Raw genomic sequence first — 23444 nt, forward strand, 5'->3', positions numbered from 1 at the left:
TCTCCCTTATTCTCTCTCATTCTTCCTCAATAGGGGAAGGGTAGGGGATTAATGGAGAGTATCTTTCATTCATTTAACTGCTGGTCCAGCATTAAACTGTGACAGATTTATGGTACCAAATGTGGCTTAAACTCATTAGCTCAAGCCCAGATTCAAATTTGGACTAATTTGCCAGAATAGTTTGAATTCCACCACCAGTGGGAAGATACTCAGCTGGCTCTTTTGAGAAGGAATCAGGCTTTTTCCTCTGAAAGTTTCAAAGGGTTGGAAATTGAACCAATCATGCCATACCTGTGGTGTTTAGGGTATTTAGTATGTTTCTTTGCAGCTGGGATTTGCATTTCTAGGTGGTTTATCTTGGGTAAGCGCTGCTTAAGAACCATAGCTGTGATCTGGTCTTTAATACTGATATACAGTGCAGTACATTGTGCAGTGGTGTTTCGTGCAGAGATAGAAAACTTTGTTGGTGATTCTGATTTCAGTAGCATTACGTTTCTTCATTTCCTGTTGGGTGTTATTAGCGTTTCTCTTGTACTGGGGAGGAGTAAGGCAACTATCCGGAGAGTGAGCACGTGTGCTCTGAGACTGAGAGCTGCTGCTCGGAAAGTCAGAGCCGCTGCTCAGACAGAGAGCCCTGATCCTTCTGTCAGAGCCGCTGCTCAGACAGAGAGCCCTGATCCTTCTGTCAGAGCCACTGCTCAGACAGAGAGCCCTGATCCTTCTGTCAGAGCCGCTGCTCAGACAGAGAGTCCTGATCCTTCTGCCTCCACAGCCACTGCTCCCCCCCCTGCATGCAAGGCCACGACTCTGACAGAGCCAGCCCACACTGCCAGCGGATCTGCTGCAGCCACAGCTGCTGCTTCCCCCTCCACAGATGAACCTCCTGTGGTGAAAAGCAGAGACCAGCAGGCACCACTTTCTGCTTTGATAGTGCAACAACAACAAGATCGCCCCAACCGAGGTGGTGTGAACTCCATCCGCAAGCTGATCCGGCAACTGGAGAGCCAAGGGGTGATCAGCAGGACTCACTCGCCCTTCAATAGTCCTATGTGGCCAGTGCGAGAGCCTGATGGGCAGTGGAGGCTCAGCATGGATTATCGTGACCTAAATGAGGTTACACCACCACTGCCGGGTGCTGCTTTGCCGGACGTTTTACAACTTCAGTATGAGCTGGAGTCAAAGGCAGCCAGGTGGTACGCTACTATTTACATTGATAATGCATGTCTTGCTATTCCTATAGCACCAGAGTGCAGGCCACAGTTTGCTTTCACCTGGAGAGGTGTCCAGTACACTTGGAATCGTCTGCCTCCAGGGTGGATACATACCCCTACCATCTGCCATGGACTGATCCATGATACCTTGGAAAAGGGTGGAGCTCCAGAACATCTACAGTACATCGATGACATCATTGTGTGGGGTGACACAGCAAAAGAAGCCTTCAAGAAAGGTAAGAAGATAATCGAAATTCTTCTAGAAGCTGGTTTTGTTATAAAAAGAAGCAAGGTCAAGGGACCTATGCGAGAGATACAGTTCCTGGGGACTGAGTGGCCAGATGGAAGTTGCCACATCCCAGTGCATGTGATTAACAAAGTAACAGCTATGGCCACACCAACTAACAAAAAGGAAACTCAGTCCCTTCTAAGTACTGTAGGTTTCTGGAAGATGCATATTCCTGGTTACAATCAGATCGTGAAACCTCTCTCTAAGGTTACTCGAAAGAAGAAAGACTTTAAATGGGGCTCAGAACAACAAACAGCCTTCAAACATATGAAAGAGGAGATTATGCAGGCAACGGCCCTTGGACCAATTCAAATGGGACCAGGCATTAAAAATGTGCTCTACACCGGAGCTGGGAGTGATGGTCCTACATGGAGCCTCTGGCAGAAAGCTCCAGGAGAGACTCGAGGCCGACCCTTAGGATTCTGGGGTCGAAACTACAAAGGCTCCGAGGCCAACTACACAGCCACTGAAAAGGAGACACTGGCTGCATATGAAGGAGTTAGAGCTGCTTCAGACATGATTGGTACTGAAGTGCAGCTCCTCCTGGTGCCACAATTACCAGTGCTGGGCTGGATGTTCACAGGTAGAGCTGCTCCTCCTCAACATGCCACCACTGCTACTTGGACTAAATGGACTGCATTAATCACACAGCGGGCTCGAACAGAAAATCTTAATCATCCAGGAATTGTGGAAGTGATCTCAGGCTGGCCAGAGAGCACACACTTTGGAATGCCACCAAAAAAGGTTATTCAACAGGCTGAGGTAGCTCCTCCAAATGATCAGAGGACGAGAAACAGGAGGCTCTTTCACTGATGCATCCTGCCATCTTGTAGGAAGCCATCGGAGGTGGAAAGCAGCTGTATGGAGTCCTTCACAACTAGTTGCAAAAATAGATGAAGGAGAAGGTGAATCAAGCCGATTTGCAGAGGTAGAAGCCATTCAGTTGACTTTGGACATTGCTGAGCTAGAAAGGTGGCCAAGATTCTACCTCTATACTGACGCGTGGATGTCAGCAAATGTTTTGGGGGTGGTTAAGGCAGTGGAAGCAAAACAACTGGCAGCATAAAGGTAAACCTGTTTGTCTTATCAAACTGTGGCAAGACACTGCTGCTTGATTAGAGAAACTTGATGTAAAGATGCACTATGTAGATGCCCACGTACCTTCATATTGAGCTACTGAGGAACACTGAAACAACCAACGAGCAGATGAGGCTGCTCAGGTGTTCCAGAGGTTTGGACTGGGAACATAAAGGTGAACTGTTTTTAGCTGGCTGGGCCCATGACACTTCAACCCATCAAGGAAGGGATGGAACATACCGATGGGCTTGAGACTGAGGGGTGGACTTAATGCTGGACAATATTGCCCAGGTTACCCATGACTGTGAAACGTGTCACACTTAAGCAAGCTCATACCTCTGTGGTATGAGGAGATGGTTAAATACAGGTATGGGAGATCTGGCAAATCAACTGTATCACACTCACTCAAACCCACCAGGATAAGTGCCATGTCCTTACAATGATGGAAAAAGTACAGGATGGCTGGAAACAAATCCCGTGCCTCATGCCACAGCCCAGAGCACCAACCTGGGCCTAGAGAAACAAGTCTTGTGGAGGCATCGTACACCAGAAAGAATTGAGACAGACATTAAGACTTATTTAAAAAACAGTCTTATAAGTAACTGGGCCAAAGAAGATGGTATTGAGTGGGTATACCATATGCTCTATCATGCACCAGCCTCTGAGAAAACTGTACAGTACAATAGACTGTTAAAAACTACCCTGAAGGCAATTGTTGGGGGAACCCTTAAAAACTGGGATATACACTTGGCACAAGCTACCTGGTTAGTTAACACCAGGGGTTCCAACAATGAAACTGGCCCTACCCATTCAGATCTTCTACATAAAATGGATAGGGATAAAGTGCCTGTAGTACATGAAAGGAATCTGCTAGGGAAAAGTGTTTTTCCTGCTTTGGGCAAAGGTAAGCCCATTCATGGTGTTGCTTTTGCTCAAGGGCCTGGACACACTGGGTGGGTGATGCTTAAGGATAGAAGTAAAATATGTACTTCCAGGGAATCAAGACTGTGTGAGAATACCCATTTTTTGCCAGACTGAATCAGTAGAGCATGGAATTTGGGTGTTGTGGATTCAAGCCCCACGTTAACTGCTCTTATGTGAATTGTTGCATAATACTAAGTGTTGAGTGTTTTTCAGGATAATGCCGGGGTGATGAAACCAGAACTTAGTTCACTGGCTGGTGTCCAGTAACTTCCTAAAAGCTGACATCTGTAACCTGTAAGCTGTGCACATGAACTGTGACAATCATTCTTTGCCCTGAGACTGCTACAACAGATGGACATGTGCAGTCACGGACTAAATGAACTCAGTGGGTTTTTGGTATAGAAAGGTGTTATTTATAGGTGTAGTTGGGGATAAGAGCTAGTAGAGACTAGAGCATGATGCAAATGGTATGGAATAAGGGGTTAAATGTCCTGGCTTGGGCCAGGATAGAACTAAATTTCTCTCTCGTAATTTTACTTTCAGCTATGTCTCTTCTAAGCAGCTGTGTTGTCTGAAATTAACAGCAACTTTCTCAGTCTCTGCTTCTAGGAGTGATAACACTCAATATTTATAGTTATGGCTAGAGACTGGTCTGCAGAACCAAGGACACTGCTTGGTTATGAGGAACATCTTATGCTTCTGAAAGAGAATGGGAGGAGAGGTCACACCTTTATCCCTCCTTTTAGGAAGGAGCAGAACACTCAGGTGACCAAAATTGACCAGAATTTTGGTATAAATTTTGAGGGATCACAGGGTCAATTTCCTCTTCAACTATGGCCAGCATTCTGGGAGAGTTCCACCTGTCTGCTTGTGGTCCTGATCCATGCCCTCCTGAATCCATCTGTTCCTGCCTGCCTCTGACTCCAGGAGCCTGGCCTGAGAAATCTCCTGCCCTGCAGCCTTGGTTGTGACTTGAACATTACTGTGGGGGGAAGGAACATGGTATTTCTCTTGTATATATTTAAATAATTAGCCTCATTAAAGCTGTGTAGTTTATTTTTTAACCCCCAAGTCTCTTGCCCTTATTCTCTCTTAAGGAGGGGGATTAATAAAGAGCATTTGTCATTCATTTAATTGCCCCCCTACAGGTTATGAGCCCTCAGGAGGGGAGAGGAGTCATAGGGAAAAACTACTACAATGTAACTTTTCTCACTTTCTATCCATGCACAACTTCTCTATGAGGTGCAAGTGGTATATTCATCAAACTACCTTCTTTTTAGTTCAAGCCACACCTGATGTCTTTTTGTGTTACTGAACATAGTACGAGATGGTTCTACATAAGCTAATATATTTATGGAATTTTGATCACAATTATTCAGAATGCCAGACTTAAGTGGCAGTAAAATATGATGCAGCTGTTGTTGTCTACTAAACTGGATGTAAACAAAGCTCATTTAGCAACAGAGTAATAAAACACCCATTACTCATTTTCTAACAATGAAAATAAAGCTTTGCAGCATTAGTCCTCAGTTGAGGAAATATACTTTATTAGAAGCAGTCCTGGAGCTCTCCTGCCATAAAAGTCAAACTTGTAATTTCAACCCTTTTATCACTGCTCACTAAAGGATCTTATTTAAGTGATGTATAATCACATCAGGTAATAATTAGAACAAGATCTGCTAATAACCTAAAAGGTTCCTAGTTTCTGAAATCTGAAAAAAAAAAATTACATAATTTGTTTTTTGCTAACAATTTCACAAAGCACCTTGCTAGTAAGTTTTACTGAACCATTTAAGACATATTTGGGACTTACAAAGTAAGTGCACTCAATTGTAGTGGCATAGGCACAAGTTTTGGAAAAAAAAAAAAAAAAGCCAAACTTCTCCTTGTACATAAATCAGAAATACACTTAAAAGGGTACCACAAGATTAAAACCAGAAGCAACTGGAAACATGAAATACATGTCATTTGTAACTACAGACTAAAACTTCATACTTAATCCATTTTACATATGAGAATTACTGGAGGCTACAGTAATTTTCTCCTTGCTTCACTGAAGAACAACAGACCTCTTAAAATGAGAATCTGTGGGCTTTGCTCACAAGCAGCTAATGGAGGTAGCTGCAGGAGCAATGCAAAAGGATCCATGGAATTTTATTACCAAGTTATCTGGTTTTTTTCCTATACATTAAAAAAATGTTTTCTGTGAATATTCAAACTTAAGAAAAGATGCAATTCTTTAGAAACAAGTCTTGAAACCACCAGTGCCAAGTTGTGTTTTATTTCCAACAGTTAGCCATTACAGTATCTGGAACAAAAAGTGTCCAAAATAAACAGCTGAAGATGAAGCATCAGAATACTACAGTCTTCGCTATTGCTGTGGCCCCCTTATTTTTTCTTGCTTTCCAACCTTTACTCTTCAGACTCCCCAGGCCTACGGATATCATCAATCTTCAAGATCATTCTAACAACCTGAGTTGCCAGAGAAATCTGCTGTTTCTTACCAATCAAGGTTTCTATAACATGCTGCTGCTTCATATCTGCCAAAAAGAAGTGGAAGAATTAGATACCCTTCCCAAATCTATATATAACATTTAACCTGGAATACTAATTTCCATGTAATTTAAAAAAATGTTTTAAAATTATTACTCTTGGTCACTACAGTTGACAATTTGTACAAACTAGTTTTATGTCTGGGTTCTTACCACAGATTATGGAACATTAAGATCTCTTTCCCAACTGTTTCCCAATTATGGCTTTTCACTTTTCTGCATAGTTTTCTGAAGAGTACAGTTTTAACACGCAAATATTAGAACCATCCTAAGGGCTGAACAACGACTAAAGTGGAAGTTATGCCGTGAAACATAAGCACCTTGTTGCTCGAAACGGACGTCACCGAGAGCGTGAGCTCGATTCTGAAGCCAGGGACCGGAGCTATTGGTAGTCCAAGTCAGTAGCAGGGACTAACTGTGACCACTCTAGCACCGTGCCTGCTCTAGAGTGAGCTACCTGGTTGCCTGCTCTAGAGTGAGCTACCTGGTTGCCTGCTCTAGAGTGAGCTACCTGGTTGCGCCCAGCCTCACCTTTTATTGGCCCCAGGTCTTGGGCATGCTCAGTGGGGCCAGCCCTAACCGGGCACAGGTGAGACTGGGCACCAGCCTGGCTCATCACCCGGTGATTCCTGGCACCTGTATCCTACACACCTTCTCACAAAAGGGTTGGATTCACATGAACACAATGTCTTGCACTGTGTCCCAAAATTAAAACACTTCCTTTCCTGTGAGGGCGGGGGGAGGGGAAGAGAAAGAGTGTGAAAAATACATGTCCAGATGAAAATAAATTTTCATACACTGGTTTTAGTCTTCAAAAGCTTATAAAAGGTCTATATATGCATATGTACTGTTGTGAACATCACCACTTAAAGATATTTACAGCCTTTTGTTTACTTCTCATAAGCTGTTTCTAAGAACATCTATTTGTAGGGATGCAGTGTAAACTGGACCACTAGAAGTGTACTATTTAAAACGCAGGCTGTGCCTGCCTCCCAGCTTTTACTTCTGCATCACAAGGTCAGCCAACATCTTCAACTAATCTTGCCACCAAATAAACAGCTTTCAAACAACTGCCCATTTTCTACCTGCTAGACATGCATATATTGCTCCCCCCTTCATTTCTATTTACTATGACAAGGGGAAAGACTTTGTAACTGAAGTGATGCAAAGGTTTCAAAAAAAAAAAAAAAAAAAAAAAAAAAAGGGGGGTGGGGGGGAGACCTGGGGAAGGGAGAGAGGGTTGACAGGCAAAATAGTAAACCTCTGATCTTCCAAGAAAGAAAAACCTGTTATGCTGCTCCTCCTCCACACTGCAGTGCTTACCATTTGTTCCTTTCTGCAAGCAATCAATGCCAAGGGCAGGATTATTTTCCTTCACTTGCCTAGCCCGCACTTCAGTCATGGTCTGTATTGGATTCATACCACTGTTCTCTGAAAGTGCCATGGGAATTACCTCCAGGGCATCTGCAAAAGCTCTCATAGCATACTGTTCCAAAGATGGGCACTACGGGAAAAGAAATTTAAATTCACACCACTGCTATTAACTCCAATGTTAGCAAAAGCAGATTTTCATGCTAGCTGTAAAATATATACACAATATGCAGATTTTCTTCAGAATATGCAGAAGATGGACGATACCTACTTGCAAATTAAAGCAATTTTAAACTGCTCTTAGCAGAAAAGCAAAATGGTACCGGTAATGACTTTTTACAGAGAAGCGAAGGAAAACTTTGAACACGCTTTGTCAGTAAGTTCCATAATATGGACTTTCTGGAAGCTCTTTGATGTTTTTTTGGAAACTCTTATGATGGATTTAATCCTTATCTTCCACTCATAAATAAAAAAGAGTTTAACTCCTCCTTTCTTACCTTATCTGCTGCTTCACTGACTGCCAAGGCACAAGAAATTTCAGCTGCACCACCACCATATACAATACGATTATCACGAACAAGATTCCTGATAACACACAGTGCATCATGAAGAGATCGCTTGGCTTCTTCAATGATCTGGAATTATGAAACAGCACATACTTTACAACACTAACAACTGAAGTCTATGGAGATGTATCTCCTAGTACAGAAATGGAAAATGAAAATGAACTGCAGGGCCTTTCCATGGCTCCAATGTGGTGATACTACTGCTATGTTATGCTAGTCTAAAATACAGTATGTTAAAAAATGGTAGCAGAAAAAGAATAAAAATATGCAACCTTTCACTGATACTTTAAAAAAACATAGGTTAAAATGATAAAAAATTACATAATATTTACATAACAAGCTGGCATATTTCTGAGACACAAAACACTTAAATTTCAATGCAGCATTATCTTCAGACTTCAGTTTCATAGAATGTTAGGTTGGAAGGGACCTCTGGTCCCTGGAAGGATCATTTGTTCCAACCCTTCTAATATTATAGTTTATATGAGATGTTTCAGCACTCTGTCAAGCTCTGACTTAAAACTTTCAAATTTGTGTCAATTCCCAGCTTGAATCAATGGAGGTCCCTGCCAACCCAAACCATACTCAATCAATGACTGAACACATTATGCTAACCAGTAAAGCAGTATTTTTGCTTTCTTAATGAACTCACACTTCATACTTATGGGTTATGCTCTTCTCTTCCAAAGGTTTTTCATTCAAAGCAGGACTTGACCTGTACTAAATACAACTTAACACTAACAGTAAAACCAAGAACCAAGATGAGCATATAAAAGCATTTAAAATGGCCTTGTTTTGTAGTTTTTTGTTGTGTTTTTGTTTGCTTGTTTTCCTCGGCCTATAATAAACCCATATACTTAAAAAATGCTAATATGCCTTTACTCATAAAAATGACTCTCCCACAGGAAAAAATGGTCCAGTAGCAAGAAAACGAAGTTTTCATGCAGATACATTGGATATGAATCTAACAAGTGACTTCTAACTTGTTAACTTCTAACAGTCATGACTGCCTACAACCCTGCCCCCGTTCTTTTTGTCCACGCTGCAAAGAAAATTTAGACAAAACCAGGAAGAGGTAATATGCTTTTGAAAGAAACTACACATACTCTAACTTATGTATCAAGCATTCATAACAAACTCAGCATCTCACCATTTTATTTCCTCCTCTAATGAAAATGGTCACAGCTCTGGAATTCTGACACTGCTCAATGACAAGCATCCTGTCCTTCGTTGTTCCAAAGGAGATCTCTCGGACAATGCCGGCAAATCCGAGCTTCTCTGCAGTAAGTTCACAGAAGCGAGGGACAATGCGGCCCCCGGTGGCAATGGCAATTAACTGAAGGTAAACAATCACCAATTATTTCGAGAAGAGTTTTCAATTGTATTTCTCATAACATAAAAGCGGTGGAAGACAATCTGCCAAATGCCTGCTCCAAGAGGTTATCTTCCCATCGCTTCCAAGTATTACAGGCTTCTGCAAAACAGCAAGCCTAAAGCAGAAACACTCCTGAAACATTACTTTTATTAATTAATTACTTTTATTAATTTATTTTATTAATTATCCTGAAACATTACTCCAGAAACATTACTTTTAAAAAGTAACGTGCACACATTCCAATTTTAAACCATAACCCCATTCACTGTAGTTTTTCCCACAAATCCTCACTGATTTTTCTCCAATTGCTACCCATACCCATACCCATCCAGAAATCCTGAATTTTTAGCTGATACAGCCCACTAATTAGCAAATGCTTGAGAACTGGGACAATGTTTAACTTTAGAAGATTTTACTTACCTCTATTTCAGGTCCACCAACCCAACGAACAGCAGGCAGCTCGTTCTGGAGCAGCAAGTGATTAGCCTCATCATCAAAACCCCACTGGCAAATAGCAAGGTTTGCACCAGTGTCTTTTATCTGAAACCAACACACAACATCAATCTTCTGATCATAACTAATACAGAAATGAAAAACACTCTCTTCACAGTTTTATTCTCTTACTTTTCTCAAAACACAAGTCTGAAAAAGAACCATCTGGCATACAGAGAAATTCAAGTACATTTCAAACCAATGTGGTATCCGTTTCTTACACAAACTTAACTCCTATTCACAGCCTTACAAGTGCTTTTATGTTGCTATCAGGATTGTTAGCTCATTTCTAGAAATAAATCATTACACTACCCCGTTTTTTGTGAAGACTATAAAAAGAACACATAGAAACCAGAAATAAAGACTACCTGTTTCACCATCTCTTCAAACTTCTCCTTTTCATACTTCTGCAGTGCCTTGTAATCTTCTACAGATGTGACATCAAGCTTATGCTTGGTTTTAGGTTTAGGTGGTTCGAATGGACAAGTAAGGATTGCAATTTTAGCATCTTTAAGTTCCTGTACAATTTAAAATAAAAAAAGTTGGAGTTTTGACCTTAGTATCACCCCCTTCTTACCTCTGCAAAACATACAAACGTATCTTTAAAAAAACAGGGACAGGAATAAACTTGAAGATCAATTGAATTATTCTAAAGTGAAGCTAACTATAACCAAGTATTTCCAGCAAAAATGTCTGTAACCTACAAAGAACAAATTCCACAGCTTTAAGACATTAAACCCTTAACAGCCTTTAATAGTGATTTCCATAATAATAGTGAAGCCATTATTTAACCTACCCATCCTTAACCACTGAAGATATTACATGCTCATCTTCACAGCCACCTTTTAGGTACCACATGACTGATATTTTCCACCAGTCTACCTTTTTATAAGATATCATCATATATACAGTGTCACCTATTAAGAAAATATTCTAGATGTCTCCATCTTTTTGATGTTGCACACAAAATTGGGAGACCTTATCTACATCAATGTAATAAAAGGACAGCTTCTGGGATGCTCCAGAAAGGACAACATGGCAACTCACAAAGCTTAAGAAGCATTTCTGGATGCTAACTTGTACTCTAAGCATCTCGTGCATAGTACATACAACCATTTCTGCTTCAACACAGAACTCTACACCTATTCTCACTCAGTTGTACAGTAATTCCACCCCATTCCCACCCCCATAATTTTTTAGGTACTCAGGACTGCTGTAAATTCAAACTTGTTCTTTTTCAGCATGAGGAATTTAATCCTCCTTATCCCTTTCTCTGTTGATATATGGATAAAAAAAAAAAACAAGCCACACTTTACAGTCAAAATACTTAAAGAAATGCTAGAATAGCATTTAAAGTGGGCTAGACAATCTTATTTAGACCATTAGAGACGAGAGACACACAGAAGAACATCACTTACTTTAGGCATCTGTGGATGACTGAAATCTTTATCCACAATCACTCCTTTAACCAACTGTGTATCTTCCAGTCTACCTCCCACTTTGCCTTGTACTTTGATCAGCTCAAAATCAACATCTTTACGTTCCATATCTGCTACTGTCAGTACAGCATTTACAGCAATTTCTGCCATCTGTCTGTGACAACGGTTAACTCTAGGTTTTAAAAAAAAAAAACAAAACACAGTAAAGTTGCATTACATTTCCACATTTTGGAAGAACAAAGTTTTTCTATCAATCTCAGACAGAAAACAAAGTATCCCTATAGCCAACAACTTTTAAACACTACTTTCAGAAATGAGGTGTCCTGTTACATTCAGTTGTTCACAAAAGATGCTAAATATTGTCTAATTAATGTTTCTGTGAACCTAGTCTCAAGATATGAATTTGAAACCAGCAAGAATAATTAAATCCTAAGAAACACTCAAGCCACAAAAACCACTGTTAAGAACACTCTGCAAAGTAATGCCTTGCAATGACTAAATTAATATACCACACATAGAACCTATAATGAAAAATAACTGAATGGAATTATCCTACAAAAAATTTTTAGGAAAATCCCCCACAAAACCAAACCTTTGAGATATAATAAAAATTGTTTTAAAGGGTTTCCATTATTCTTGGAAATCACCATGATGCAGAAATCTGGAACTAACAGGTTAGAATGAAATATAGTTTGCAGCTGTTTAACCTTACATAATTGACCCTAAAGAGAAACAGGATTCTGTTTCTTTTCCCCAAGACATGAGTTCACTGAGCAATCAGCCAAAATCTAACATCAAAGAACCATCAGCAGCCACTCCAATAACACAATTTAATAATTCATCAAAACACCAGGACTTCTTCAAGCATTTTTAAGTGAAGCTTAAACATGCTTCTGAATTTTTTGTGACTTACACTTTAGAGCCTAGCGTTGTCTTTGCTGTCTGGATCAGAGGTTCAGTGTTCTGTGGATCAACTGGAAAGCTGTCACTGATTTTGTCTAGATGCTCAATAGCAATGCGGGCTGCCTGCTCGTAACCGTCTGCGATTCTGATAGGGTGAATACCACGATCCAGTAATTGCTCAGCCTGTTCCAACAGTGCTCCAGCCAGAACTATAAACAAATTTTTAAAATAATGTTTACTCTTCCACAGGTTGAAGTATAATTTTTAATACATTTATTTATTTAATACGTTATCAAAAGCTTTTAAAGTATGCCTTTTGACTTCTGTTTGCGGTGTTTTAATAATTTAAGGTTTCTTAAATAACAACCCAAATCCCTAATTGAGAGGCTTAAAAAGAAAGCTACATTATGTTAGACCAAAAAGAAGCACAAGTACCAAGGCACGACAGGTACATGATTATGGAAGAAAATGCAGAAAGATACTGAAAGTACAAAGAAGGCTCGCAACACTAACTTGAAATGTACCCCTACTTAATAAAAACACAAAAGCATTTTTCTGATTAGAAGAACTGATAAGAATACCGAAGCAGTGAATATTCTAATGTGCTACAGGAAAGCTGTTACTTGACTCAGTATTTCTTAAAGTAGCTGAAGTTTGCTTTTAAAGCTGTAAGGGTTAAGTTAAATTCAAAATCTTTTCTCACCAACAACTCCAGTAGTACCATCCCCAATCTCATCATCTTGAGATTTAGACAGCTCCACCATAAGTTTGGCTATTTGGTGATCTACATCCATCATATTCAGAATGGTAGCACCATCATTTGTCACAGTCACCTCACCATCTTTGTCCACCATCATTTTATCCAAACCTAAAAAAAATAATATTCAAAGCATGAAGGAAAAACTAGAAAACCTACAAAAATAATTGAAAGAACCATTAAAATTGTTTCATTATTACCATTGGGCCCAAGGGATGTTCTGAGAGTACTTGCTACAGCCTTTGCTGCCATTATGTGGGACTGTAAAACAAAGAAGAAAGAAGTTAAATTACTATAGCACACCACAGAATAACGTTACTAAGCCAAGAAAAATACAGACGTAAAAATGCTGACTCAGATATCACAATTTAACTGACAACAGCCAGTTATAGCTGTAAAATATAACTAAAATTAGTATTGTTTTTATGCCAGAAACATTTCCCCCACCTTTTCCTGCACTGCTGGCATTTACACGGCTAAAGCATACAAAAGCATAGCAGGCAAAATGACAGCCCCGAGGATCAACGCAAGGAAGCAACAGAAGCAAGCAGTGCTAGAAAGATAAACCAGTAAAATTTTGTTTCATTTTCCCATCAGTATTCAAACCACATGCATTCACACAAACCAGCTTACTCACTCAACCATAGCATTTTTTGGGAACAACCGAGCTTCAAACAGCAAAGAGGAGGAGAACGCCTGTATGCCTAAGGGAGGGGGCTGCGGGGTGCCTCCTAGCCCACGGCGACCGCGAACCACGGCAGAGGGACGCGCCGCATTTACTGGAGAGAGCACCCTGAAGCCCCACGGCTTAGGAGCGGCCTCATGCCAAGGAAACCCCACAGACTGGGGCAGATTCCCAGCCCCGGGGGCGATATCTTCTCTCTCCCTCCATCGCTCCCCCACTTGCGAGCCCAGCCCAGCCTCCAGGCGCCCTGCCCCCGACACGGGGCAGAGGGGCGCATCCCCACGGGCTCCCTCCTCCCGCCGCGGCCTAACGGTGCACGCTCCCCGCCCCTAACGGCAGCATGGCGCGGCGCGGCCCGATCAGCGAGGGCCCGCAGAAGGACCCGCGGCCCCAGCCGCCCCCCGCTTACCTTGAGCGCCTCCAGCCCCATAAGGCGCGTCTTGCGCTCCTGGTCCTTGAGGATGAGGAAGGGGCGCCCATACTCATCGAACGCGAGAGTCCCCATGGCCGACATCGCTGCTGCTGCCACCGCTCCACACCACGGGCCCGCAACAGCCGGATACAGCCGCGCCTGCCGCGCCGTGACGCAAGGTCGCTGGCCCGCGTACGGCTCCGCGCCTGCGCAACCAGCCGCCCCGCGACACATTTGGCGGCCGCGACTTATGTGGCGCCTCCAGCGGAGCTTTCTGGAAGCATCCGGCACGGGGGGAGTTGCGAGGCGTTCGCGGCCACATCCACTAGCTGGGGGGGAGGGGGGTTAACGGGGGGAAAGGGATGTTGTAGTAGGAAGAATGCTGGCGCCAAGCGCGGCAGCAGCCGCCTGCAGCTGGGGGTGTGAAGACACAGGGACAGACACAGGGCGGAAGGGTGTGCGCAGCCTCTCTCAGAGGCGCCCTCGGAAAGGTTTGGTCCTCTCCTCCCCTCTAAGAGAAGTGGTATTGCCTTCCCTTATAAATGGCGGCCGAGAGAAGGGGTGCGGTGCCTGCCAGGGTGTGTGGCTGGGAGGGAGTTGGGAGGGCGGCATTAGAGAGGGGTCTGAGGAGGCGCTCCCCCTGAAGGGCAGAGCGGTGACTGCTCAAGGAGGTTCCTCTTGAGGGTAGGCTGCGGGGCTGTGCGGGGCGGTGAGGTGAGGTCAGGTCAGGTCGCTGTCTCCGCCGCCCTTGAGCTGTTCCGGCAGCTGCTGGCCGGGCAGGTAGCGGGGAAATTGCGGGATTAAGCGGAGGCTGCTTTCCTGCCCTGAAAAACTGGCCTGGCGCTGCAGCTCCTCTTAACTTGTCTCTAGGAATCGGCTAGAGGCATGTAAGGTTGTTTTGTTTTTAGTGCGCACATAATTAATAAAGCTATAAAAGAAAATACTCTTTAATGTCTGTCTGTCTCTAGGTGTGATGTCCGAGCCGCTAGTGAAGGAGAGCCCTGAGGGAGCGGGACGGCGAGAGGACTGTGAGGGCAGCTCCAAAAGAAGGAGCTGGGGGCTGTTGGTCACCGCTGGTGTCGGGGGGACCTTGGTGGCACTCTATGCTGTGGCTACGCCTTTTGTGACCCCAGCTCTCAGGAAAGTGTGCCTGCCTTTTGTTCCCGCAACATCCAGTCAGATCCAGAATGTGCTGAAAATGTTAGAAAACAGAAGCGGCTCCCTGGTTGACATTGGTAGCGGGGATGGCCGCGTTGTAAGTTACAGACTTTGTCTTCCTTTTATGTCAGTTCTTTCAAAAGTGCCAAATGCTCTAGCCATGCTTGCTAATGTTTATGAATGTCTTTGGCATGCAGTGTTTTTTGCTTGAGTCTTAGGTAAAGGCTCAAAGCTGAGAAAAGTTGATGTGCAGTTTAAGTGAGTAATCAATATTGTTTGCTCCAGCCCTGCAGTCCTGGCCCTGCTTCAAAATGTATGTGGTTAAACTAGAATAACTGCCAAGAGGAATGGTGAGACTCACCAAAGCAATACTGTGTTTTCAGGACACTATCTGAACCCCAGTTTGTGAAGTGTGGTGCTAAGGATGTAGTGTGGGTTAGTTTTGGCTTTTTTTTTTTTTTTTTTTTTTTTTTTGTTAATTTTTTTGTACTGTTTTATGACCCACCTGCTTCAAGTCAATTATAGCAACAGAATAGTGCATTAAGCAGCTTTTAAGTGGAAAGAAGCAAGTTCTTGAATGTTGGCTTTGTCCATATTTCATGTGAATGACTCAACTGCTGGTCCACATTAAAATACTTGATTTGTAAATCCCAGTGTGTGAAGACAACTTAGAACAAGTTGTACCCCAAGAGGAAACAGAAAAGCGCAGAGGCATAAGAGAAATGCACTTTTGGTTGCCCTGTGTTCAGAATTCTAGCTGTTGACAGTCATCTAAGTCATCTAATGGACTAGGTATGGTGTGTTTAATTCTGATTTTATTAGGTGCCTAAATGGAGACTGAAGACAACTTGGAGAGGGCCAAGTGGTTAATACTAAATGATTGGTGTTGCCCTAACTCATCCATCCTGAAAAAAAAGTTGAGCTTCTGTTCAGGTGCTTTTAAAAATGTAGCAATTAGTCAGGTGTAACACACAGTGACAAGCACTTGTTAATACTGTTTGAGAACTTCTATTAAGAAATGTGTAATTTTTCCTCATTTCAACTTTCCTGTTCTGTCAAAATTTGTCAGGAACCTTTTAAATTATGACTTAAACTGGAAACTGGTGCCTTTTAATATTTTCTGTAGATTTTTACTTTCTCTTAAGAAACTGGGAAGCTTTGATCTTGTTTAAAGACACTTAGAATAAAGTTTAACAATTCTACATCTTGGGGTCTAATTTAGAGGAGTTTAGAGGTATTTGCAAATGTATTTATCTGAATTACCTTTTGCCTATTAAATTTATATATGAAGCTTAGTACTGGATGAAAGTATACTCTAAGATTTATGTGTATAGGCCTACACTTTTTTTTTTTTTTTTAAATGTAGGTCAACAGACTACTTTCATGCTTTTTCTATTGGTAGGTCATTTTGGATCTGATTTAGGGGTCTTTCAAGTACGTGCCTATCACTGCTTTTCAAATAAGTGCATTTTGAGCATTTCTGCTTGTGTATTTCACTGTTCTCTGCACGGTCAATTTTACTATGCCTTAGTAATGAGTAAGTGTCATGAATATGTTAAACATTTATGTAATCACAGGCATATTACAAACTTACAGCTTGTGAATGTTTAGTGGTTAATTTCAGTGTGGCTAGTCATAATAGTAAAGTGTAGTTTAAGTTTTTGTTTGCTATACTAGTAATCTGTTGTGGATTAAAACCTAAGTGATTTACAGAAGTGCATTTCTTTGCATTATATTGTAAATAAAACCAAGTGCTCCTGTTTAGGTTAATACATTTACTCTGTTCTGAGTGAATATTTTTATTCCTTGTAGGTGATAGCAGCTGCAAAAAGGGGATTCAAAGCTGTTGGTTATGAATTAAATCCTTGGCTAGTCTGGTACTCCAGATACCGTGCCTGGAGAGATGGGGTACATCAGAACACCAAATTTTATATATCAGACTTATGGAAGGTAGGTGGTGAAGTATCTAAGAATGAATATGGGATGTTTGAGAAATGTCCATAATTTGGAGGTACTTTCTTGAAAGAATTAGTGGCTGTCTGGCCACAAGGTGCTGTCTCAAACTTTTGAGGCAAGTTTGTGAGCTCATGGAAACCAGACTCATGTCTCTGCTGGTTTTGTGCTTTGGTGAAGTGCTGTTCCTTTTCAGTAGAGGTTCCTTGAGCACACTCATGCTTGTGCCTGAGGTATGATGTGGGGTCATGTAGTGTCAGGCTTCACTGAGGGATGGTTCTGTGGAGTCAGCAAGGAGACTTATCAAATGTGCAAGATGACAGTCTCACCTGGTGTTTCTTCAGGAGTGTTCTTCTAAAGCTGTGCAGTGTGCTATCTGGTTTTGAGCATTGCTTGAAGGTAACTTCTGAAGGTTACTGATTATTTTTGCAGTTTTCAGTAATTTGAGTCCTAATTGCCTCCTTAATGAAGTGTGAGCTTTTTGGTCACATTTATGAGGGCCTCTCCCTCCCTGACAGGCTATTCCTGTCAATGTTTGTTTTTTGTTTCCTTGGGTTTTTTGGGGGGGCAAAAGTGTGAAAGTATTGTTTTTATATTTGTTCAGAGTAAATTTTCAGAGCACTGACTGGAAGTACTCAGGCAATGGAATGCCTGGGAAGTTTATATCTAGCTGGGGTTTCATAAAAGTGGGACAAACTTAAAATGTACTTCATTTCAACATATATGAGTTCTGGAAAAACTTAACCATGAGTAAAATAGCATTTTCTAAATGGTTAGTTTTTGCACTATTAGAATTGGTGCCATATTCTTGGCCAGGTGATTGAAGTTCAGTGATCTGGAGTTGGCTCTGTGGAAATTTGTGTGATGCAAAGTTTGCATGGGATCTCCTTTTATTTTTGGTCTAAATCCCTGCTGAAAGGAGTGCAGCTAGAGGGATTAGTGGAAAAGAATGGTGACGACATCTCCAAATAAGTGCAATTTTCGTTAAGACTTGTTCTTAAATTTTATTTCAGGTTTCTTTTTCCCACTATACAAATGTTGTTGTATTTGGGGTACCTCAAATGGTAAGTTTGCTATTTATGCGTTGTTTAATTATTTTAATAAGGCATTTGGTGCTTGTACATTCTTCTAGATCAACCAGCCTGCAGAATGTCAAAGGTAGTCAGTATTAATATTTTGATATTTCATTGTTGCTTATTAATGTCCATGATAAAACCTTGTAAAGCTTGTGACAGATGCAGATTTTAGCTCTAAAAATCAAAATGTTTTTTGAGGAGTACTTGTCCACTAATTCAGAACTAAAATGAAATCTGCTGAGCTCAAGTAGCTTGGAGGAAAGATTGGTTCTTGAAATTTTTGGCTTTTTGCATACTGAAAAAAATGAGGAGCTTTCAGCTTTATCTAGTTTTATTTTTTTACTAGAAAGGAGAAAAAAAATCTTAAATATTTAAATATTCTCTCTTTTGATTTGTTATTAGAACCTTGTATGTAGGTTGCATGTGAAGAAATAAAACAGCTCAAATACTTCTTTATTGGTTGCTTCTGTATTGCTGCTTTATCTGCAGTCAGATGTGGGTTGAAATGACTGAAGAGCTTCATCAGCTGCTATAGCATGCAACATACACTGTTAATATTTTTGCAGCAGCAACAGGAAGTTGCAAAAAGAAGCATAATAAAGGTTCCCTATTCTTTGCGTTTTCTTTAAGAGCATTGGAATAAAATGCCTACTTCCAATACAGATTGTAACTCATGTTGGAAACTGAAGTGAAAATGCATTTTTTTCCCTCCCTGCTTTTGTGGATGGCATATGTAGTGAGAACTACGATGTTATTTGTGGTACAGATGTTACCAAGTTTGGAGGTTATGTGCTCTGCAGCTCACGTTCCGGGAGGGGGCAGTATAAATACTTGAATGCACTCAGAAATTCTGCAATCCCATTGAAGGAAAATTTGCAGGTGAAGAAAGATATTTCAGTAACCTAAAAATAAGCAAATGCCCCGAGAAAATGTGAGTAAACCTAGCAGAAATACTGGCTTAACTTTAAATGCAATAGTACGAAGTGGATGAATTAGTAACAGTTATGACAGAAAGACTAGCTATAGGGCTTGGAATAACTTCAGTTAAATCAGGAAATACTAGGCGAAATTCTTCCACTAAACATACTGTCCTAAATGTAGCAGATCCAAATATATGAACTACTTTGTTTCCTAAGCATTTGTTTACTCACAATACCTTCAGAAGTTGTGACTACTTTGCCTCCTGAATGACTAAATTGATTTTCTGGAAACATTAATGCCTTCTCTCTCTCTTGGTTTGATGCTGTCACATAGTACTTGTAATTCATATCCAAGTTTGTCTTACAGAACTTGGATTTATTGATCTTCAGGGAAGACCAAGACCTCTTTGTTACTGCAGGTGTTTGGGGAAGGGTGTGTTAATCTAGGAGTAGTTGCAGAGACTTCTACCTGTTCAGTGTGGGATGACAGAATTCTAACCAGGTGTTCATGTTCACAGCTTCTGCGTATTTTAACTGATTATATACAGTAAAAAAATTTACTAAACCTATCTATGTAGACATACCAAATGAACCCTAACCCTGGCTTGATATAAAATACAGTATGATTATAACATCTCATGTTACTGAGAGATTTAGCTTCCATACCAGTTTGATTCAAGAATACAATTTGGACTGTTAATGAAATTTTCTAATTTGAGATCATATAGACATGGATGTCACAAATTTTCATAATTATTAAGTTGGTATTTATAATTTCTGTTAATGAGTTATTCCATTCTTTTCTGGGGTCTCAGTTAAGTTTGAGACCCCAAAGTGGGCTTATTTTTCTGGTTTATTTAAGGTGCAGTAGCAAAAATCTTTAGAAGCGTTTGCTGTAAGGATGAAATCAGAGCATGGGCTGCTTAAGAATATTCAGAGGTAACTCTTTGGTATATTAGATCTAGACTGTAATTTTCCTAAAATACTCCATTGTAAGCTCAAATGTAGCTATAATAGGATGTTACATCAAAGGCATACCCTGCATGTATGTGATAGTGGAAGCTATCTGCAGGGTTTGGAAATACATTTTCTTCTGTCAGTCTTGTTTTCTAATTGTGTTCTGTTTTGTTGTTTGGGGGGTTTTTATGAGTTTTTCATTTATTTTCAGTCATTTGTAACTTAAATTGAACTGTACTTGTTTTAACCTTTTAATATTTTAATGCTATGTCATGATATCAAAGTAAATAGATCATAGCATTTATTGGAAGTAACCTGTGGAGATTGCTGTTATAATTACTTCCTGAGATAGATACAGTATGTAAATATACAAGGAGTTCCAAGTGGATGTGCACTGATCTACTTAAGCATAACATCAAACTTTCCCAAGGACAAAAATGGTTAAATCTGTCAAGTGTAATTTTTATTTTTTCAGAACATAATGACTGTCTGGGTTGGGAAAGAAATTTCTTTGAAGTCTGTATGTGTTAATTCATTTCTCACTAAATGCATAGGAGAATTTGGAGTTACTTCTTGGAGACCCAGTATTTGACTGGGCAGAGTGCTGCTCTTTTCTGGAAGAGCAGTGATATTTCCCTTGGCTTTCATAGCTGCTCAGCTTCTGTGAATTGAGGAGATCTAGGCAGCCTAGACAGGTCTTCAGCCAAGGAGAGCTGCATAGTGGTATTTCACACTGTCCCCAACAACATCCTTTTCTCTCTATTGGAGAGGGATAGGGATTTGTTTGGTGGGCTGTTTGGTGGGTAAGGAATTGGTTGGATGGTTGCATCCAGAGAGTCAACAACTCAATGTTCAGGTGAAGATCAGTGATGAGTGGTGTCTCTCAGGTGTCTGTATTAGGACCAGTACTATTTAATAGTTTCATCAATGACAGACAGTGGGATTGAGGGCACACTCAGAAGGATTGCAGGTGACACCAGGCTGTGGGGTGCAGTTGTATGAACTTCAGGATGATCCCTCAGCCTGAGTGATGGGATGCTGCTCAGGGACACCTGGACAAGTTTGATAAGTGGGCCTATGTAAACCTCATGAGGTTCAACAAAGAGAAGTGCAGGGTCCTGTCGCTGGGCTGGGGCAATCCCTGGTATCAATGGAGGCAGTGAGAGCAGCTTGGGGGTGCTGGTGGGTGAAAAATTGAACCAAGCTGGTACTGTGTGGTCACAGCCCAGAGGGCCAACTGTATCCTAGGATGCATCAAAACCAACCTGATGAGCAGGTCAAGGGAAGTGGTTCTCCCTTTCAATTCTGTTCCTCTGAGAGCTCACTTTTGGAGTACTGTGTCCAGTTCTGGGGCTTCCAGCATAAAAAGGACATGGACCTGCTGAGCATGTCCAGAGGAGGGTGATGAAGATGGTTAGAGGGCAGGAGCACCTCTTCTGTGAAGGCAAGCTGAGAGAACTGGAGTGGTGCAGTCTGGAGAATACGAGGCTCCAGGGAGAGACCTTACAGTAGCTTTCAGGTCTTGGAGTTTATGTAATAAAGATGGGGGTAAACTTAGCAGGGACTGTTGCAGAAGAACAAGGGGTAATGGTTTTGAACTAAAAGAGGGTAGATTTAGACTGGTTATAAGGAAGAAATATCTTATAATGAGGGTGGTGAAACAATGAGGCAGGTTGCCCAGAGGGGTGTTAGATGCCCCATCCCTGGAAACATTCAAGGTCAGGTTGGACAGGCCTCTAATCAACCTTATCTAGTTAGAGAGGTCCCTGCTCATTGCAGGGAATTTTGGACTTGGTGATGTTTAAAGGTCCCTTCCAATCCTGATTATTCTAGGATTCCACGTGCTTTTTCATGTAGTACTACTGTAGGGAGTGACATGCATATTTTAACAGATTGGAGCTGACTAAACTCTGTTTCAGCAGCATTTAACATACCAGTATTTTATCATACAGGGACAGCAGAAGGTTTACTTTGGCTTGTCACCCAAAGGATGTTTTAAATGCCCTAGGATATTTCTTGGCATTAGGCCAGAAATTGAGAGGCATTGGCCTTTGAGTATTGCACAGTTTGACATTATACATTATGACATTGGGTTGTCATAAATAAGGTAAATTCAGGGGCTGCACTCATTCTCTACAGAGAAGAATCCCCCTGAATTATGAAGTGGAACATACACAGTACTTTGTAAATTTGTGTGGTTGTTGGTTGTTGTTTTTTTTTAATATCTAAGAGGTTATGTACAGTTCTTGATTGAATTTTTGAATTACAATTTTTGTGATCTTACCAATCAGGACAGACACAATAACCATTTTCTAGTTTTAGATATTCATTTCTTTGTCTGCATCAAAGCCAAAGTGTGTATCATGTGTATCAAATACTTTTCTATTTTTTTCCAACATTTTCTCAAACAGTAGAATTCTCATGGGCACTGGAATAAGAGTCTAAAGAGAATGTTTTTTTTACTGCTTCTGAAAGCTTCTATTGTTGCTCAACAGATGCCACAGTTGGAGAAGAAGCTAGAAGAAGAACTGGAGTGTAATGCCAGAATCATTGCCTGTCGTTTTCCTTTCCCTTGCTGGATCCCAGATCATACTACTGGAGAGGGAATGGACACTGTGTGGGCCTATGATCTGAAACATTCTAGAGGATGTGAAGCAGAAATATTGGAAATTAAAACAGAGACAGAATTCTAACCATCCAGTTTGGTTTTGTACTGAGATTTTTGGCTGTGATTTCATCTGTTAAGATAGAATTAACTTTAGTGGAGTCCTGGGATATGGACATACATATTCCCTGAAGTAACTGAAGCACATTAGTTGTCTGAAAGCACAAAGAGGGTGGTGAAACATGTAGTTAAGTTGCTTAATGAAGTTAGTAAAAATTATGAGAGTTTTACGGAAGTGGAAAACATTAATATGCAAAATGGGATAAACCACAATTAACTACTGTTAAGGGGAGTAAATGTCTTAAGGTGAAATGCTAAAATCAGTGAACTTAATTTGTGCCTTCTTTCTGGTCCTACATAGCTTTTGTTATTGGTGTTGGAAGTGTTGTGTGAGTTGCGGCTCCCAAATGTCTTCATCATGTACACCAAGTAGACATAATGCTGCATACATCAAATTGATGCAGGTCAAGTATGGTAATGATACCAGTGTTTTACATCTTGAATGTGAGCTTTTTAAAGTTGAATGTGAGACAACAAGCAAATACAATTTGTTTATTAATTTACGCAAGTGCAGTTTTTGATTTTGTCTTTGATTTTTATCAGTATATTTTTCTTACCTTGTTATGTGAAGACAAAACTGCAGAAATGAACTCTTATTGAAC

At 40.9% G+C, this 23444-nt stretch overlaps 2 protein-coding genes across 9 annotated transcripts; one reads left to right on the forward strand and one right to left on the reverse strand.

Moving 5' to 3' along the window:
• Nucleotides 1-5753: 5753 nt before the first annotated feature.
• Nucleotides 5754-14543, reverse strand: CCT5 (chaperonin containing TCP1 subunit 5). Of its 2 annotated transcripts, none has more exons than XR_011724405.1 (11): nucleotides 14051-14233; nucleotides 13157-13217; nucleotides 12903-13067; nucleotides 12210-12408; nucleotides 11276-11468; nucleotides 10226-10375; nucleotides 9786-9905; nucleotides 9141-9326; nucleotides 7922-8059; nucleotides 6705-7557; nucleotides 5754-6373 (listed from the first exon to the last, which is right to left on the reverse strand). XR_011724405.1 is itself a non-coding variant. In XM_071736687.1 (11 exons), the coding sequence occupies exons 1-11, from the start codon at nucleotides 14285-14287 to the stop codon at nucleotides 5914-5916; spliced, it is 1758 nt and encodes a 585-aa protein (XP_071592788.1). In that variant the 5' UTR covers nucleotides 14288-14543; the 3' UTR covers nucleotides 5754-5913. The 2 variants fall into 2 exon arrangements, 1 of the variants encoding a protein (XP_071592788.1); XM_071736687.1 differs by having other exon boundaries at nucleotides 5754-6041; nucleotides 7377-7557; nucleotides 14051-14543.
• ATPSCKMT (ATP synthase c subunit lysine N-methyltransferase) lies at nucleotides 14359-23102 on the forward strand. Of its 7 annotated transcripts, none has more exons than XM_071736690.1 (5): nucleotides 14359-14614; nucleotides 15022-15308; nucleotides 17024-17161; nucleotides 18178-18228; nucleotides 22613-23102. In XM_071736690.1, exons 1-5 carry the CDS (start codon nucleotides 14596-14598, stop codon nucleotides 22808-22810), a joined length of 693 nt encoding a protein of 230 aa, XP_071592791.1. In that variant the 5' UTR covers nucleotides 14359-14595; the 3' UTR covers nucleotides 22811-23102. The 7 variants fall into 7 exon arrangements, with proteins under 7 accessions (XP_071592791.1, XP_071592790.1, XP_071592789.1 ...); XM_071736689.1 differs by having other exon boundaries at nucleotides 14405-14508; XM_071736688.1 differs by having other exon boundaries at nucleotides 14417-14544.
• The last annotated feature ends 342 nt before the right edge of the window (nucleotides 23103-23444 follow it).

This window comes from Heliangelus exortis, chromosome 2, assembly GCF_036169615.1.
Source record: "Heliangelus exortis chromosome 2, bHelExo1.hap1, whole genome shotgun sequence".
NCBI classification, from domain to species: Eukaryota; Metazoa; Chordata; class Aves; order Apodiformes; family Trochilidae; genus Heliangelus; species Heliangelus exortis.

Excerpts from the sequence above, each read along its gene's own strand:
- ATPSCKMT (XM_071736688.1), top strand. The coding sequence starts at position 14,433 with ATGCTGGCGCCAAGCGCGGCAGCAGCCGCCTGCAGCTGGGGGTGTGAA. Across the intron at positions 14,545-15,021 it reads TCAGAGGCGCCCTCGGAAAG|GTGTGATGTCCGAGCCGCTA; the intron begins GTTTGGTCCTCT and ends GTCTGTCTCTAG. Across the intron at positions 15,309-17,023 it reads GTAGCGGGGATGGCCGCGTT|GTGATAGCAGCTGCAAAAAG; the intron begins GTAAGTTACAGA and ends TATTCCTTGTAG.
- CCT5 (XM_071736687.1), bottom strand. The coding sequence starts at position 14,287 with ATGTGTCGCGGGGCGGCTGGTTGCGCAGGCGCGGAGCCGTACGCGGGC. Across the intron at positions 11,469-12,209 it reads ACAACGCTAGGCTCTAAAGT|AGTTAACCGTTGTCACAGAC; the intron begins GTAAGTCACAAA and ends TTTAAAACCTAG. Across the intron at positions 7,558-7,921 it reads TCAGTGAAGCAGCAGATAAG|TGCCCATCTTTGGAACAGTA; the intron begins GTAAGAAAGGAG and ends CTTTTCCCGTAG.